Source organism: Hyposmocoma kahamanoa, unplaced genomic scaffold, assembly GCF_003589595.1.
Source record: "Hyposmocoma kahamanoa isolate Upper Pololo Valley unplaced genomic scaffold, ASM358959v1 170, whole genome shotgun sequence".
In the NCBI taxonomy this organism is placed as follows: domain Eukaryota; kingdom Metazoa; phylum Arthropoda; class Insecta; order Lepidoptera; family Cosmopterigidae; genus Hyposmocoma; species Hyposmocoma kahamanoa.
Window position 1 is genome coordinate 25,617 of NW_020653614.1, and position 16,339 is coordinate 41,955.

The window sequence follows — 16,339 nt, forward strand, 5'->3', positions numbered from 1 at the left end:
AATCATTTATGTATTACAAGTTTAGGAACTCTACATAAAGTTTACAGGTACATGGTATACATATATATCACACTTTAGTAATAAAATTAAGAAAGATCATGGCCCATAAAAATATAAAAACTATACTCATTGCGTACAGAAATGGCATACGGCTAGATTTATAGAAAAATATCTGTACTTTACAATGGTATTCGCTATGTTAACTAAAATATATTTGTTATGTTAACCCCATAGATTCTCAATTTTATTTTTACATAAAGTAAAAAGTGGTTTATAACTGCATAATTTAAAACTGATGTGGTTTTTGTACGCAAACATCCATTAACCGGGTCAGATTATGGGTCATGCTCTTTGGAAGGTAACACTTTCGGGAAACAGACAAAGAATTAACTTTTTGCCGTGGCGCCATCTGTGAGAAATCTATGAAACTTTCTCTTCAGCCAGGTACCTTTACAGTTACCATCGGCTGCCCAGAGATGTCGCTTTAACAATTGTAATATTATGTTTATTACACATCACGAAGATTTTCTACCTACGATAGTCAATTATTATTTTGTGAAATTACTCCAGTACGTTGTTACAATTATTAATACAAAAATCGAACACTTAGGAAAATTCTTTCGATTCGGCTGGATTCGAACCAACGCCTTCAGCGTACCGTGCCTAAAAGATGTAAAGGTACCTACCTGGCTGTGTAAAGAAAAACTTTCATAGATTGCTCACAAATACGGTTAAGAAGTCGTTAAAAACCTAAAACAAAGATCTGCAACAAGACAAAGAAATAGTACACGCGACCTCAAAAGCAAAAACTGGTTTTGGTGTAGGTGTTGTAGGTAGTCGTATACTTCGTTTCAATCCATTTTGAACAAAAACTAAACAAACAAGTCCCTAACCCGACCATAGACGGTGTAATGATGTCCAATTGTAATGCCAATCACAAGTCCATTAATTTGTCCAATTGAGTCATACTAGCGGTTTTAATTTCCGAAATATTAGTTTTAAGCCCTCGTTCAAATCCTTACACTTAGATACTCATTCGATTCCGATTGAAATATTCAATTTACTATTCGATTACAAAAACTTTAATTGCATGAACCGAACGTTTTATTTTTCGTACAGCATTATGCAGTCATAGACAAGTCATAGATGTATAAATGAAAAATAACCTCACTTTTGGACTACCATTTTTCAAATACGATTTTACGATGCAATATTGATGGAAAAAGTGGTGAGATTCAAGTTGAACTCATCAAAATATACGTGAACGTGTTACTCATTCGATTTATTGAGCGATTCCTTTAGAATTTTAACCAAACAGTTTTATTTACTTTTAGTTCAAAATGGATTGAAACAGACTTAAGTGAAAAACAATTTGTGGCACATTATCACAGTCAAGGCCATATTTAGCTTGACACTTTGGATGTTAACGGCTTAGAGCACAGATAATAAATTTTATAATTAACAAAACAACGAGCTTACCTTTGGTAAACAATAAAAAGCATTTGGTGTTTCAGAGATTAGTCGTCATTCTAGAAAACTACCAATATTTCTATTTTATTTTACACCAGCCATAAATCATGTCAGTTTCCCAAAAATCAATTTCTCGAGTTATGCCCCTTTATTATTAAAGGTGCGATTCAGCCCCTTAAAATAGGTTGATTTAAAAGTGAAAAAATACGTGTTACAAATGCATTGGAAAACAATTGGAATGATCAAACTACGTATTTGTATAATTTCAAACAATTTTATAATACGAATGGCTACAACACAAACGTTATATCGACTACTCTGGAATAGGTAAAACGTCTAACGTGCATTTAGAAAAAAATACAGGAGAGCGATTTAAATCAATTTTTTTGAGAAAAAAAAATCCTAACTCTAATTTTATTTGTTATATGGAAAAGCTGAAACTTTTTAGTATTCCATACTATAGAATTAGAGTTATAATTATTCTTTTCTTAAAAAAAAATACTTTAAACCACACTCCTGTTATATTTTCCAAATACACGTTAGACGTTTACCTTTTCACAGTGTTGATATATATTTTTTGGCAATTACAGGTTGAAACAATCCAATAGTACTTTGGCACTTCAAGAAACCTTCAGCCAGAAAAATAAATGTTTTATTAACTTACATACAATTCTATGTTCCATGTGGCATTTCAGTTATTCAGCGTCATGAATACTTTCCAATCATAAGATTTTTCTAATAGCTCGTATAAAACTCCCTAATGTGGTTTCTCATTTTACCCTAAAGTGGAGGGAAACGAGATTGATTTTCCACTTTTCCCCTAATTACCATTTTAGTTATTAATTATAAATATAAACTGTTACACTTTCGGTTTCTTTTCAAAGGCTCCTTTCTCATACGACCTGAAATTGGGGGGAAACGGGACTGATTTTCCACTTTTCCCCTAAATAATATTTTAACATTTTCAATTCATTTTCTCATTGTAAAAAAATCCCAGTCACATAGAGATTCTATTGTTTACAAAACAGTAACAAACTCAATAAATTTTAATTTAATTTTACATAAAATTATGTGACGAACTTAACAGACAAAATTAACTAGCCTCATTAATTAAAAGTTTATTGAGTTTGTAAACATCGTACCTATAGAAGTATAGTAACAAAGTCATATATTATATTACTAAGCATTTAGTAAAATAAAGAATATGAACGAAATTGAAAGCGCCATGGTGGAACTCTCTCTTATTGGCAGGGGGCCGCAAAGCGGGGCCAGCACAAAGTTTCTTTACAACATCGCCAGATGGCATTACATTCCATAATTGAAAATATAGGCTAATTTGAAATGAAATTCTTTTCTCGGATCTGAATCGCGTATATTTCTTATTCAAGCATACCAACGTTTCGATCCCTTTACAGGCTGTCTGAGATGGTATAGTCATCAACCAGTTACGTTTCATATTAATGCAAACCATCTTATTCTGAAGGATAGTTACAACATTATTAATTTTTAATTTACTTAAGAGCATTCCAGTTTACCCTACATTCAATTTGCAAAATATTTAATTTTAAAATTAGAAATGAAAAAAATACTATTTAATTTCAAAAAACAAATGTACGTGATTTAGATGCCAAAAAAATTGTTTCATTTCAAAAAATTCGATGTATAGGCAAATCAATTAAAGAAAACCGAAATGATTAAATTAAGCATCTTCTTTATAAAACGTTTTTTTAATAATACTTTTTGTATAATAAATACACTCTATAACGCTTATCGAAAAATCAAGAATTTGTTTCTATAACACACGAAATGTTCGCGAGCAATGTCAAAAATTACAATTGTTATTTATAATTATTCTATTCTTACTACGCGTGGTGAGGCCGCTCTTCTGTCTTGTCGAAGTTTTATTACTTCCGTTTTCATTATCCTGAAAGGAATACGTAGAAAACTGAATCATTCCAAAAACCCTCGACACAAAACAGTGAAATCTGATAAGTCAATAATAGTAACTTATAAATTTACTAAATGTCACGATGTTTGATCACCATGGTATTCAATCATTTTTTGTGAAATTACTCCACTAGCTTGTAATAATTATTAATACAAAATTCGAACACTAAGAAAAAAATTCCTTCGATCCTGATGGATTCGAATTCGGCTGGATTTAAAGAAAAGTTTTCATAGATTTCTCGCAAATGGCGCTACAGCAAAAAAGTCATTAAAAACCAAAAACAAACATCTGCAACAAGCACATAGAAAAATTCGTAAGGCCCACTTGTTTATTCCGTGGCTTAATTGGCACAGCATTGCCATGGTTTGCTGGAAAACGTTGGCTCGAATCCAGCCGGATCGAAGGAATTCTTTTCTTAGTGTTCGATCTTTGTACTAATAATTAAGTCAATATAATTATCTGTTTATTAATTTTCAAATTATGTTTGTTCCTTAAAGGCATCGGTTGGACCGCTAAGTCTGCTTCGGAGCTCATCTCGTCGGTTTTTTTTAATAAAAATTTTATCATTATCACGTATGATAACATGTGGCTTTATTATACCAAATGTACGAAATACGTTTCCGTTTACTAGATTTAACATTTAAATTTATTTCAGTATGAGAAAGTTAACTCATCGCTGAGCAAGATTACCTGAGTAGTAGTAGTAGCGCGAAGAAAGTACAAGATATTAACAAATAAAAAACATGCGTCCACGACCCGGTTGAAGAGACCACCCCAGCCATCATGGGGCCTACTGCTGCGCCTGTTGAAGTTAAAAAAATAGGAAATATGATATATAATTCTTTATTGCACACATAAATGACATTAAAAATTACGTGTTACAAAGGACATGTACAAAGGTGAGCTTATCTCTAGAAGATATCTCTAACAGCCAAGCCTAGCCGTGGTGAATAAAATAAGTCTGCAGGACATTATTGCACAATAAAATTATTAAATATAATTATCAATGACGATGATATAAATGTGACTGAAATATAAACCTACATACTATACACAATATTATAATCAAAACAAATTATTAGTTTATATTTATGTTACTGATTAATGCTCTTTTAATTTGCGTTTGAATGATGCAACCGATGGACTGTCACGAATGCTAGCCTAATATGTCATGTACACAGGGTATAAAGTTGACGTCAAAACTCAAGAATCTTACTCTGTAATACCAAAGAAAAATAATGTTACTACTCGTGACTAATCGCAGGCTTCTATTTGCGGTGTGTTAATATATTTTTAAATACACAAAACGATAGATAAAATCTAATATGTATTGTTTTCCATATAACAATATTGAATAGAATAGAATAATTTATTTCATATTATCAATGTCACAATATTATAATTCAAAATACAATGTCAAGGGATAATCACTAACGCAAACAATAATAATAAATATAAAATTAAGTAGTATAACTGCCTGTCGAAATACAACGAGGTCAAATAAAACAAAATTATAATTGTTTCAAAACAAACTCATCGACATTGTAGAATTCAATATTCTTTCTTTTTATTCATAATTGAAAGTTTTGATGGTACATTTTAAGCTATAATTTGATTGGTGACGCCAACGTCATAGACACTTGTCATGATATATAGTATATACGCATAATAATATTGCTGATTTATGTATTCAACATCAAATAATAATACGTAATTATTTCTATTCATACTGTTTTTGACAAGATTAATATATTGGAATATACCGTCACCTGCACAATATCATGTTATAACAAACACTTCGTACACAATCCATGCAAATATTTTGTCTCTATCTAGGGAATATGCTGTGAGTATCTCTCAGGGTTGCCATACGATATTAAATCTAAGGACACCCACACAATCGAAATGCAAATAAACCCAGTTTGAAATGGTTTTATCGGGAACTGACCATCTACTTTTTACGAAATGTGATATCTACTTTCATTTATACACTGTGTGATCTATAGTGCAAAGTTATTTTATTGTAGAGCATAAAATTAGTATTTACACGTAATTTATTAATGAACTATCTAATTTTAAGTATAATGCACAGAGTATCCGTTTTGATCGAATTTTCCGTCAGCCAATCATCGGCCACCTCTGCCACTCTTCACCCAGATACTTTTTTAAATAGAGTGGAAGAGGGGCGGATGTTGTGACAAATTTCAAAAGGTTGTACACACTGAAGGGCCGTGACCAGGTTCACGGCAGTAAAATAGGATACTTCAGTCCGCAAAAATTTATTCGTAATTAAATCGAAAGGGGAAAAAGTTAAGGCGGTAACAAAAAAAGGTATATATAAAAAACAGGTACAACGCTTCAAAACACTCCCTACTTAAATACTAAACGTGAGACAGACTTGCCCCGAAAGGGCCGAGTTATACAGTATTACAGATTGATATTAAAACTGGTAAAAGAATCAAAATTAGACGCAATTAAAAATTAGAGCAGTACTGTTCGCTGCCGCGATCGAGCAGGGAGTGGCGAAGGAACGAAATGAAATCAGAATGGCGAGGCAAAGTAATTAGAGAACGATTCAAACTTTAAAAACAAGTGGCCAGGAACTGCAGAAAAGACGATAAAAAGGTGGGATGACGATGTAAGGAGATCACATCGACACGAATTAATGCATAGGTGGTTTAAAAGATTGAGTGTGAATTCGAAATCCGCTTTTGAATAAAGTGATAGGTACTTGTAACAATCTTAGTATTATTTCTATGCAGCTCAAGGAGCGTTGTTACGATTGAGTAGAAAATACTCTCAACAGAGAAACTCGAATTCAAACCACAATTATGCACTGACGTACCAATAGATCCGGTGCCGTCGATGATGGCGGTGACCGTGGCTAACGCTTGTGAGTTGCCGACAAGTGTACTGTGCGTGCCTGGAATATAGTGAAATACATTACAGACACAATCATTTATTTTCTTATTTTTATTTAGGAAACATAAACTTTACAATTTGTATACAAAATTATAATAAAAAAATATTATCTCTTAAACCAGCAAAGTAACTAAAATTAAAGAGGACAAAAAAACTGTTTGACAAAGCTTACATTACAAGGAAATAATAATAAAAAACAAACAAAATTTAAATCAAATACTGTTTATAAATGGACTTTACAAATTCAGGAAAGGGCAAACAAAATATATCTAATATATATAAAATTCATACAACAAACGCTTTAGATACGGTAGTTCGTGAGGAAGGTGGCAAAGAGCCAATAAAATTAACTGAAAACATCCCACGATATGTTCATATACAATTATTTTAACAAATTTGGTTTTGTATGTGAGCAACAAACGCATTTGATATGTGTTGGTGACCATTTTCTCCGTGCAATCCTTTTGGCTATTGTTTTCAAAATAATTCGTCCTTTTTATTTTATAAACTCACCGAGCTCAGCAGCCACGGCAGTTGTAATAAGCGCATACGGCCCGTTCACTAACGCTCCATTCACGATCAGCAGAATGACGTTCACGCCATAGGATGACGCGCCCCATCGCTCGTATACGAATAGCTGAATACACGAATAATCAAAAGCTATTATTACATAGGTTTACACAGGAAACATTTGCAATGCTACAACACATAAATACACAGAAAGAAATTCTTTTGTGGCGCGCAATGACACATTTACTTTATTGTAATTTGCAATATACTAACCATCGGTGCACACACTATGTAAAAAACTCCACAAACAAGTGCTGGACATCCGGTACAGTCGGCCACGAGCCCCGCCAGGATGGCGCCCGCGATGCCGCCCACGTCAAATACTGTGCTCAAAGTACTCGACTCTTTTGGAGTTAGGTGGGCTGAAGGACGAATAAATTGGGGTCTAATTGCAATTCTACAATTTTGGAATTAAGTAGGACAACATTATATTAAATCCCTCCATAAAACTGTTTATAAAAAGGAATATTTTACTTAAGACGGGTACCTTTAAGACATATTTGATTTTATATATCGAACCCTCCTACGTTAAGAGTTTCGTATGTCGAAATTGCCAAGTTTACACGGGAGCGTTTTAAAGTTTTAAATTCGCATGACTTTAGCATTTCTCGGTTTTATTCGGCAAAGCTGATTACTCACATAGAGTATTATAAAATCCTAAAATCCTAAAAATCCTAGATATCGGTTAGATGTACAACCACAATTTATTTTATCATTTATATATAATATGAATTCCATATACATATACAGATATTAATATATGTAAATAAGTTAATATAGACGATGTCATTCAAGGCTATATTGTTACGTTAACATGTATAGTAAAATATAGTACTTTTAAATTATTTTATTAATTTTATGAAAGCTGTAGCAGTCATTTTAGAATATAACTTATTAAGGAAAATTAAAATTTATATTTAATAATACGTAAAGTCCAGTACCCTACTAATGGTCCATATTAATCAATAAATGTTTAATAAATTAATAAACTATTATAACGTTTCCCGATATTTTTTGAAAGTAATTTCCGTATACAGTGCATAAAAAACATTATTGACTATACTGAATTGTATATTTTTGAACTTAATTTGAAGTTCAAAAATATACAATTCAGGCAACACACACAGACAATGTTTGAGGTCAAGTGGAAAAATTTTATTTTGCTAAAAGACCGATAACACAGTTAAGGGCACATCATACTTGACACTTTGGACCGTTCGAATCGTAAGCGGCATAGAGTTGAATGTAAAAGTATCAAGTTTGACATAATTTTAATCCTGTACATTGATATTTTTGAATTTTTCATTATTTCTTTAATATTAGGGTAATGTGAGACAATTTTATTTAGAGCTATAGTGCGTATAGGCACTGTTAAAAAAACGAACAAAATTACGAACATTTTGGGGTAAAGTGGAAAAAGTCATTTTGGGGTCGAACGGGAAAACAAGACATTCTGTGGGCAAATTAATCAATAAGCCCCTATAATTTTGTTTCCATCTTTTTAAACACACGTAAAACAATAAATATATTATAATAACAAATGACTACTTACTGGATGTATTAATGTACATGGGCAGCCAATAAAGAAACGTATAGCTGACGAGCTTAGCAAAGAAGAGCGAGAGAGAGAACTCGATGACGCCGGGGATGGCGAGCGCGCGGGAAAGCGAGACAGCAGGACCTTTATGCGTTGAACTTGAAGTGGAACTGCGTCGAGATAGCAGCGACGTTGTTTCATTTGCGTCGTCTTGCTGAAAATGAGTGTATTTTTTAATTAACTTAAGTAATACAGTTTGTACGTTTTTTGGATAAGTTTGTGTAGCTATATTATATTAGTGTAAGTTATTAGATGTTTGTTAAAAGTATGAGTTGTATTGAATTGAATTGTATTATCCACGGACTGAAATAAACAATTATTATTGTTATTATATCTCAATATTTTTGTACTGACTGAAATATATTTTAAAACAACAAGGATTTAATTTTTTTTAAGAAGAAAATAGAGTCAAACTTAGTTACTTTAAACATTACAAAAATCTTATACAAACATAATTTTGAAATTAGAAATTATTTAAAAAAACAAAAACCCGACTGCAAAAATTTTAAAATGGAAAGATAAAAAAAATTAACCCCCCCCTCATTATTTTGATTATTTTTTTATAGTCTATGACACAACCACAATCAAGACGAATATAATAACGCCAAGCCATTTAGACTGTACAGAGAAACATAGAAATGGACATACACACATAAATACGCTTGAAAAAACAACCCTCACGCAGTCGGGTAAAAAGGAACTACTGCTATGAACGTCAAAAAACAAATTATCTATGAGTTAATAGTTTCCAAAGCTAGTCTTGCACAACCAAAGCGGTAGTAACACAGAAAACAGTTATTCATATATTTTATAATATCAAGTGACGAGACCAATCAGTCGCGCGCCTGTTGTTAAGAGACACGCCTGTCGATGACAGTTGCAGTGTTACACAGAACTTTAAATCGCAAAGATCTGAGGGGGCACTGCCACTGCGCTCGTCACCCTGAGACATAAGTTGACAAGTCCCATGTGTCTGTAATTTCACCAGCACCCTTGCCCTTATCGTTGGATGATTGTCGAGTCTAGCTGTTCGCACTACATCGTGACGACAATTTATCAGTTCACGGCAGCCGCCTTTCGTTTGCACGACATAATCGTTTGAAGCTGCGATTATCTATCGTAACGTTTTATTTATAGTCGGACGTCTGTCGTTCTAGCTCTTCCCTTTGTCACGATAGTCTGTCGTCGTAACATCAAAAAGTTGTGAACGACAGTTAATCGTGTTGTGCTATATGTGAACAACTTCATTTAAATATACAAGCCACGACACTTTAAACACGACTACCTGTAGTCACGACATAATGGAAACGCGCCCTTAGACTACTAACATCAGACTACATGATATTACTATACTACCCTCTAGCGAACGTATCTGTAATTACGTTCGTAGTTTAACATTAATTTCTAATAGATGGCGTTGTACTTACTTGAATGTTTGTAGAATGACGATTGTGTCTCCAGCTAGCAGCCTGAAACATACCACGAGTAGAGGCGTGTACTAACTACTTTACAGTTATAAACTAATACAATATAGAAAACTAAAACCTAGCGACATAAGGTTCAATTTCAATACGATTGACTAATTCACGTTGAAGGCTGATTCAAGTTACACCGGGTCCGGGGCGTTACCTTGCCGTGTCGTTTCCATCGTGCGCCGGCCGGGTTTTTTTTTTGTTATTTCCCATTTTTCTCTTGAGTGATAATGTTGTGTTATTAATGCAATTTTCACATTTTCACAACTTGAGTTGGCAGCTGTTGCAATAGCTCTTGATGACAAAATATTGGAAACACAAATTGAAAGTAGAAAAAGAAGATGGTGGTGCATGAAAAAACGAGAATCTGAAGGAGAATTTGCCACGCTCTTCAAAGATTTGATAGATGATGAGAGCATTTTGCGCTTGAGTTATCCACTACAGTCTGTTCCAAATCATTTTGAACACAAAGTAAACAAACCTCTTAACGTTAAAATTCTATAGCAATCACTCAAGAAATCGAATAAGTAACACTTTTACGTATATTTCGAAGTGATATCTCATCATTTATTCCAACAATATTCATTTGATTACCATCGTAAAATCGTATTTGAAAAATGGCGGTCCAAAAGTTAGGTTATTCTTCATTTACACTTCTGTGGCTTGTCTATGGTTACATAGTGCTGTACGAAAAAAACATTCGGTCCATTCAAGGAAAGTTTTTGTAATTGATTAGTAAATCGAAAATTTCAATCACAATCGAACGAGTATGGATTATATATAGATATAGTAAGTGTAAGGATTTGAAGGTCGAGTTCAAATTAAGATTTCGGAAATTTGAAATATATACTTTTACAGGTTATGTATTTTCACTATTTTCATGTACGGAAAACCGCTAATATGACTCAATTAAACAAATCGATTCATACAATTAATTAATCGATTTGTAGTTGGCTTTACAATTGGCCATCACTAAACCGTTTATGGTCGGATCAGTGACTTTTACTTTTTGTTTAAAATGGATTGAAACGAAGTATACACTGTAGGCCAATGTTGACTATATACCCTCCGGGTACCCGGCGATTGCATTCATATTGTGTCGCGATGGGGCGGGTTGGAACCGGGAAAAAATGCTCGAAGCCGTGTCACGGCCGAATTATCTACTCTAGGTCTAACATGAAAGCATATATTGATATTTGACCGTGACCGGAGCACGGCCCGGCCTCGGCACGGTGTGAGATGACTCAGCCTCTATGGAAGCGATAGAGAATATATCACCATTTGAAAAAAGAATAAATTTGAAGAAGTTGAAAAATGGAACTATTTTTTTATTTACATCCTGTCAACCGCCAAAGACGCAACATGTTAAGAAGACAAGAAAATAATAATACATACGTAAAACATAATGAAATTCCTTACCATAACCTACAAGGAAAAAATAAATGTATATTTTTTTTGCTTCTAGTAAAAATATAATAGCTAATATAAAATATATATTACACAGGGTTATTTGTAAAATATTAACAACCCCGCAGGACTATATTACTAACATTATAAACAACAACTTTTCATACAAAAATAAATACATTTAAATAGATCGCTCTAAACAGTAATAACTTTGTTATAATTAATAATACTAAAATAACACCTAGAAAAAATTTCGTTTGATCCGGCCGAATTCGAACCGACGTCTTCTAGCAAACCGTGTCAGACGCTATGCCAATTAAGCCACGGAACAAACCAGCGAACTTCAACGACTCTTTAGCCATATCGCCATCTATGAGAAATCTATGAAAGTATTTCGTCACCTAGTTAGATATGCTAGAACACGTCGCTTCGAATCCGGCCGGTTTGAGGGAATTTTTTCTAGGTGTTCGATCTTTGTATTATTGTTTATAACAACACTACTGGAATAATTTCACAAAAAATAAAAAAACACATCCTGAAAGAAACATTCAATAAAATATTTAATTAGTAATAACTTATCGAGTTCTTAGGTTTTCGCGATTGTTACACATAGGAATGAAACTATTTTTCCGGATTTAAATCGCGTATATTTGTTTTTTCAACGTCGAAACGTCGGTTTGCTTGAAAAAACAAATATACGCGATTTAAATCCGGAAAAATAGTTTCATTCCTATAGTAATAACTTTGTGCAGCACGGGGGGTGCGAGTCCTACCAAATACAGCAGATTTAAAAGGTGTCAGGTGTCAACAAAAACTTAAATGTTTATTTATGGTAAATTTATTATGTTTTGTAAAAAAGTAATGAAACAAAAGTTTTGTTTATGATATTAGTAATATAGGCCTGCGAGGTTGTTAGTGTTTTAAAAATAACGCTGTATTATATAAAATATAATGGGTAAGTTAGCAATAAAATCATAATCAATACGGTCATGTATATAAGAGATATGATATTGTTAAAGTTATTTGACATTTTCTATTATTATTATATACTCCCGGACCCATAATACGAACCACCTCGCATTTTTGTATCAAAAGGGCTAGAATACAAAAATAGTGTTATCGTTGAATAAAAAGTTTTCCCCCAGTTTTGCAAATCCAAATTTCCAACAAGGATTTATGGAAAAGCCGTTTAGTATATTAGTTTCAAAATTGCTTAACAGTTTTTGATAAAACATTGTTTAAGTTTAAAAAAAAAGGGACATGACTGAAAATGCGAGGTGGCTCGAATTATGTGTCCGGGAGTGTATTATAAAACGCTGAAATCTTCTTACAACTGGACATAGTTTTGCAAACAAGAACCAATCCACACCTCGAGTGAAATTGAGTTATGTATTTAGGTAGAACACCAGACGTGTCCTTTACCCGCTCACAAAAGATCCTGGCAATATACCAAGCCAAAACGGAGAAAATAAAAGTCCTTCAGGGTACCAACCCTAAATATGTAACTTTTTAATAGCTAAAAAGAACCATGCTGCTTAACTTCATATTATGTATTTTTTTAAATATGTTAAATGGATCCATGTCACATGTACTCAAGTACTGTAGATCTTTAGCGTTTTCATTACGATAACTAGAACATGGTTCTCATTAACTAAATAAAAAGATACATAATGTTTTCTATTTATTGCTGTATAATATAATAGTTTCCCTATATCATTCTCAACGCTACACATAACTCACGTCGTTTGTCTCAAATAACTTACCTATTTATTTCTTCACACTGTTTTTACAAAAATCTAATTATCTCGAAAGTGACATTTTGCGGGTTGGTTCTAGATTGCATAACTATGTCCATTTATCGTATTTGATATTATATTTTCTTTATGCATAAATAAGACTAATTAAGAGTCTATACAACCTTAAATGGCTTTGATTGACAGTGAAAGTGTTGAATTAATTACTTTGGAAAAAATGTATATTAAAATTGAAAATATACAATGATACTTTTGGGCGTGAAAACACGATTCCAAAAATTTTAACGATAGAAAAACAACACAAACCGCTGTATTCAATAGGTACTTCACAAATACCAATTCTTTATATATGTATATCAACTGAACTAATTAGAACACGTATACTCTACGGTATACATTTTTCAAATGGCTTTAATTATGTTTGTAAACAAATAAATTCGGTAATAAATTGTAAAAAAAACAATGAACTGAGGTATTATTGACCTTTGAGACGTACAATCTTACCGTAGTATAATTATGACAAGTAGTGTGACTCTGTACAAATTCGCACACATTCGCATAATCTCGCAGTGTTCTCGCGTTGCATAACACAGGACGTCCAACACGCCATTATTTATAGAATTGAAGCGCTCGGTCGGTGGTGAAAGTGTCTCAAATACAGAATTTCATTTCTATTTCATAAGGAAAGTATGCGAAGGAATTAGACGATTTAATTCCGCCTTCCCCTTTCCATCATCAGGGGACCAGATGTAGCTGGGGTTCCACCCTTATGTCGTAAATGCTCCAAGGATGAAGGTCAAATGCGCACTTATTTTTATAAAAATAAATTAGAATTGGATTTAGCGCACAAGTGACATCCGAAGTGGGTCAGAGTTTCTAGATTTGTATAGTCTCTGATTCGGAACAATACGAATCCGAACAATAAACAGCCATTAAAGCACCGAATAGGCGGGAGTTGCATTCCTTGTCTTATTTATACTATAACGATCCCTAACATGTAGGGACATATTTGTTACACAACCTATACAAAGGCATTTTTTTGTTTACATTTATAAATAATAATTTTATTATTATGAATAAAGCTTACCTGATCACCGACGATAACTTCCGCAGGGTCCTCATCAGACGCGTCTCCAGATCTGTTCGAGTCACGACGCTCGTGCTGCCAAATAAAGACATCTTTTGCAGGATTATAAATAGGTAAAGTACTGCAACATGGACGCTAGATGGCGCTGTGCCTAATTTCCAGTCTCAGAGTGGAAATGGTATCAATCGGTGTAGCCACCAGACCCAAGTAGAAGTGTTGAGGATCTCGGCGAGCTCGTTAAATTAAAGAACATTTATAATTGACTGTAATATATTGGCAATAGGTCTAGTGTACAGGTAGTTGCCTATGGTAGTACCATTCAAAAGTGAACGCCCTTTTTGACCTCTGTTAGTTCGTACAAACAATTCGTTACATATTTGGTAGCTCTATGGCTTTAGATTACACACAAATTTTATTCAAAGTGTATTCCATAGCCACGCAGAGGTCCCAGGTTCGATTCCCAGGTAGAGAGCAATATTTGTATGGTCTACATTTATTTCTCTCATGAGTTTGGATGTAATTTGTGGTTGTCTATGTGTCTGTCCGCGGAACAGGTTTTCCCTAGTGCGGGTCTGTGTTGAGTATGTGCGTTATTATTATTTGAATTTATTTGAAAAAAAAAATACAATCCCTAGAGTTTCTTGCTCGTTCTTCTCGGGGAAGTCAGCGTAGTGAACGAACAGCAGCTAAAGCGATTAACACACTGCACCGCGCCCCGCGACGGAGCGCGGAGCTGCGTTTTTTAACGTTGTACTGAAGTACCTCAGTTTGTATGGAAAACACGCGCCGTCCAACACACTGACAACGCTTCTCCGCGCGAGAGCGGTTTTACCGCGAACCGTAGGGTACGGCACACAGCGCTCCGCACTACCGCGGAGATTTTAAATCAATTTGTGTCTATTCCAGTAATTGTCGTTCGGACTTTCCCTAACAAATAAAGGATTCAGTTGACATACGTGTGTAGTTGCAAAATCAATCTTGAGTAAACCAAAACCAAATCGACAGTATAACTGCAGCGTCCTGAATGGGTTCTGTATTATTAACCATTGTTGTCAAAGAAGGATCTCAGCTACGTGTACAATTACTACGGGCGATAAACTACGAAGAGAGTACTTTAAGTGGCGCGGTCATTGACTTACAAATAAATGGACGACGGGTCTAATACAAAAACTACGAAAAAAATGTCCCAAGTCAACCTATTTAAACGTAGAGACATGTAAAGGAATATGAAAAAGCTAAAACGTGGAATTTAAATTGTAATGTCATCGCAGTACTGTCTAATTTTGCTTGCTTCGCTGTCAGTCGAACAAACGAAGACTAAAGCGTGAATGACGCTCTGTATACGATTTTAACGCCCTATAAGTTCGGACACTTTTTTAGCGCGGACCCGACGTCCATATAATTGTAAGTCAATGGGCGCGGTGCACTGTGTTAATCGCCTTGTAAGTGACGTTTTCAAGACAGTGTAATAGTACATTATTGAAGATGCCGAAAAGCAAGGGATTGCTGGACGAGCATGAGTTATATTAATACGACTCAAGCAATCCCCGTTCCCGCCGAGGCTTATATAGTGATTTTCTCAAACGATGTGAGGAAATAATTGAAGACTAAAGAGTTGATGAAAGATGATGATTGAGAAAATGTTAATTAAAATTAAAACTAATATTTGACATAGTATTTACAGGCATTTTTGTTATCGCTCTTCTCACTAGAAATTCTTTTAGCGGCGATGATAGAAAAAAGGCCAAAAAACAAAAGAATACCCATGCACTATACATTATTTTACCGCCTTTTTTTAAATACGGTTAAATTACGATGCAATTACGGAACACTTGGCAGTTGGTTATGAGTTTTCCTTTTGCTTATTTACATAGTTAATCTAATAGGTAGATTTAAAAGTTTAGAGGTCCATAAATGGCAAACTTTCCGTGTTCATTTTTCGGAAGTAACACAAACATTTCCGAGCATGTTTGTGAAAATTAATTTTACCTATATCTTTCGCTTTGACTTGAGGGATAGATGGCGTTGTACCGGTTTTAGAAATCTTACCTGTTGCTCGGGCAGAACGAGGCCCAATACTCTGGGCTCTGGTGGAAGCAGCAGCCATACGAG

At 34.0% G+C, this 16,339-nt stretch overlaps 1 protein-coding gene across 1 annotated transcript; it reads right to left on the reverse strand.

The window, feature by feature from the left end:
* Positions 1-2,538: 2,538 nt before the first annotated feature.
* On the reverse strand, positions 2,539-16,336 carry LOC113225706 (glucose-6-phosphate exchanger SLC37A2-like; the record flags this gene model as incomplete). The annotated part of the gene is made up of 9 exons (XM_026458108.1): positions 2,539-3,394; positions 4,109-4,220; positions 6,264-6,341; positions 6,854-6,977; positions 7,124-7,272; positions 8,463-8,661; positions 9,935-9,976; positions 14,228-14,302; positions 16,277-16,336. Coding segments are annotated over 9 exons (915 nt in total), but the record flags the coding sequence as incomplete, so codon positions are not given.
* Positions 16,337-16,339: the final 3 nt, after the last annotated feature.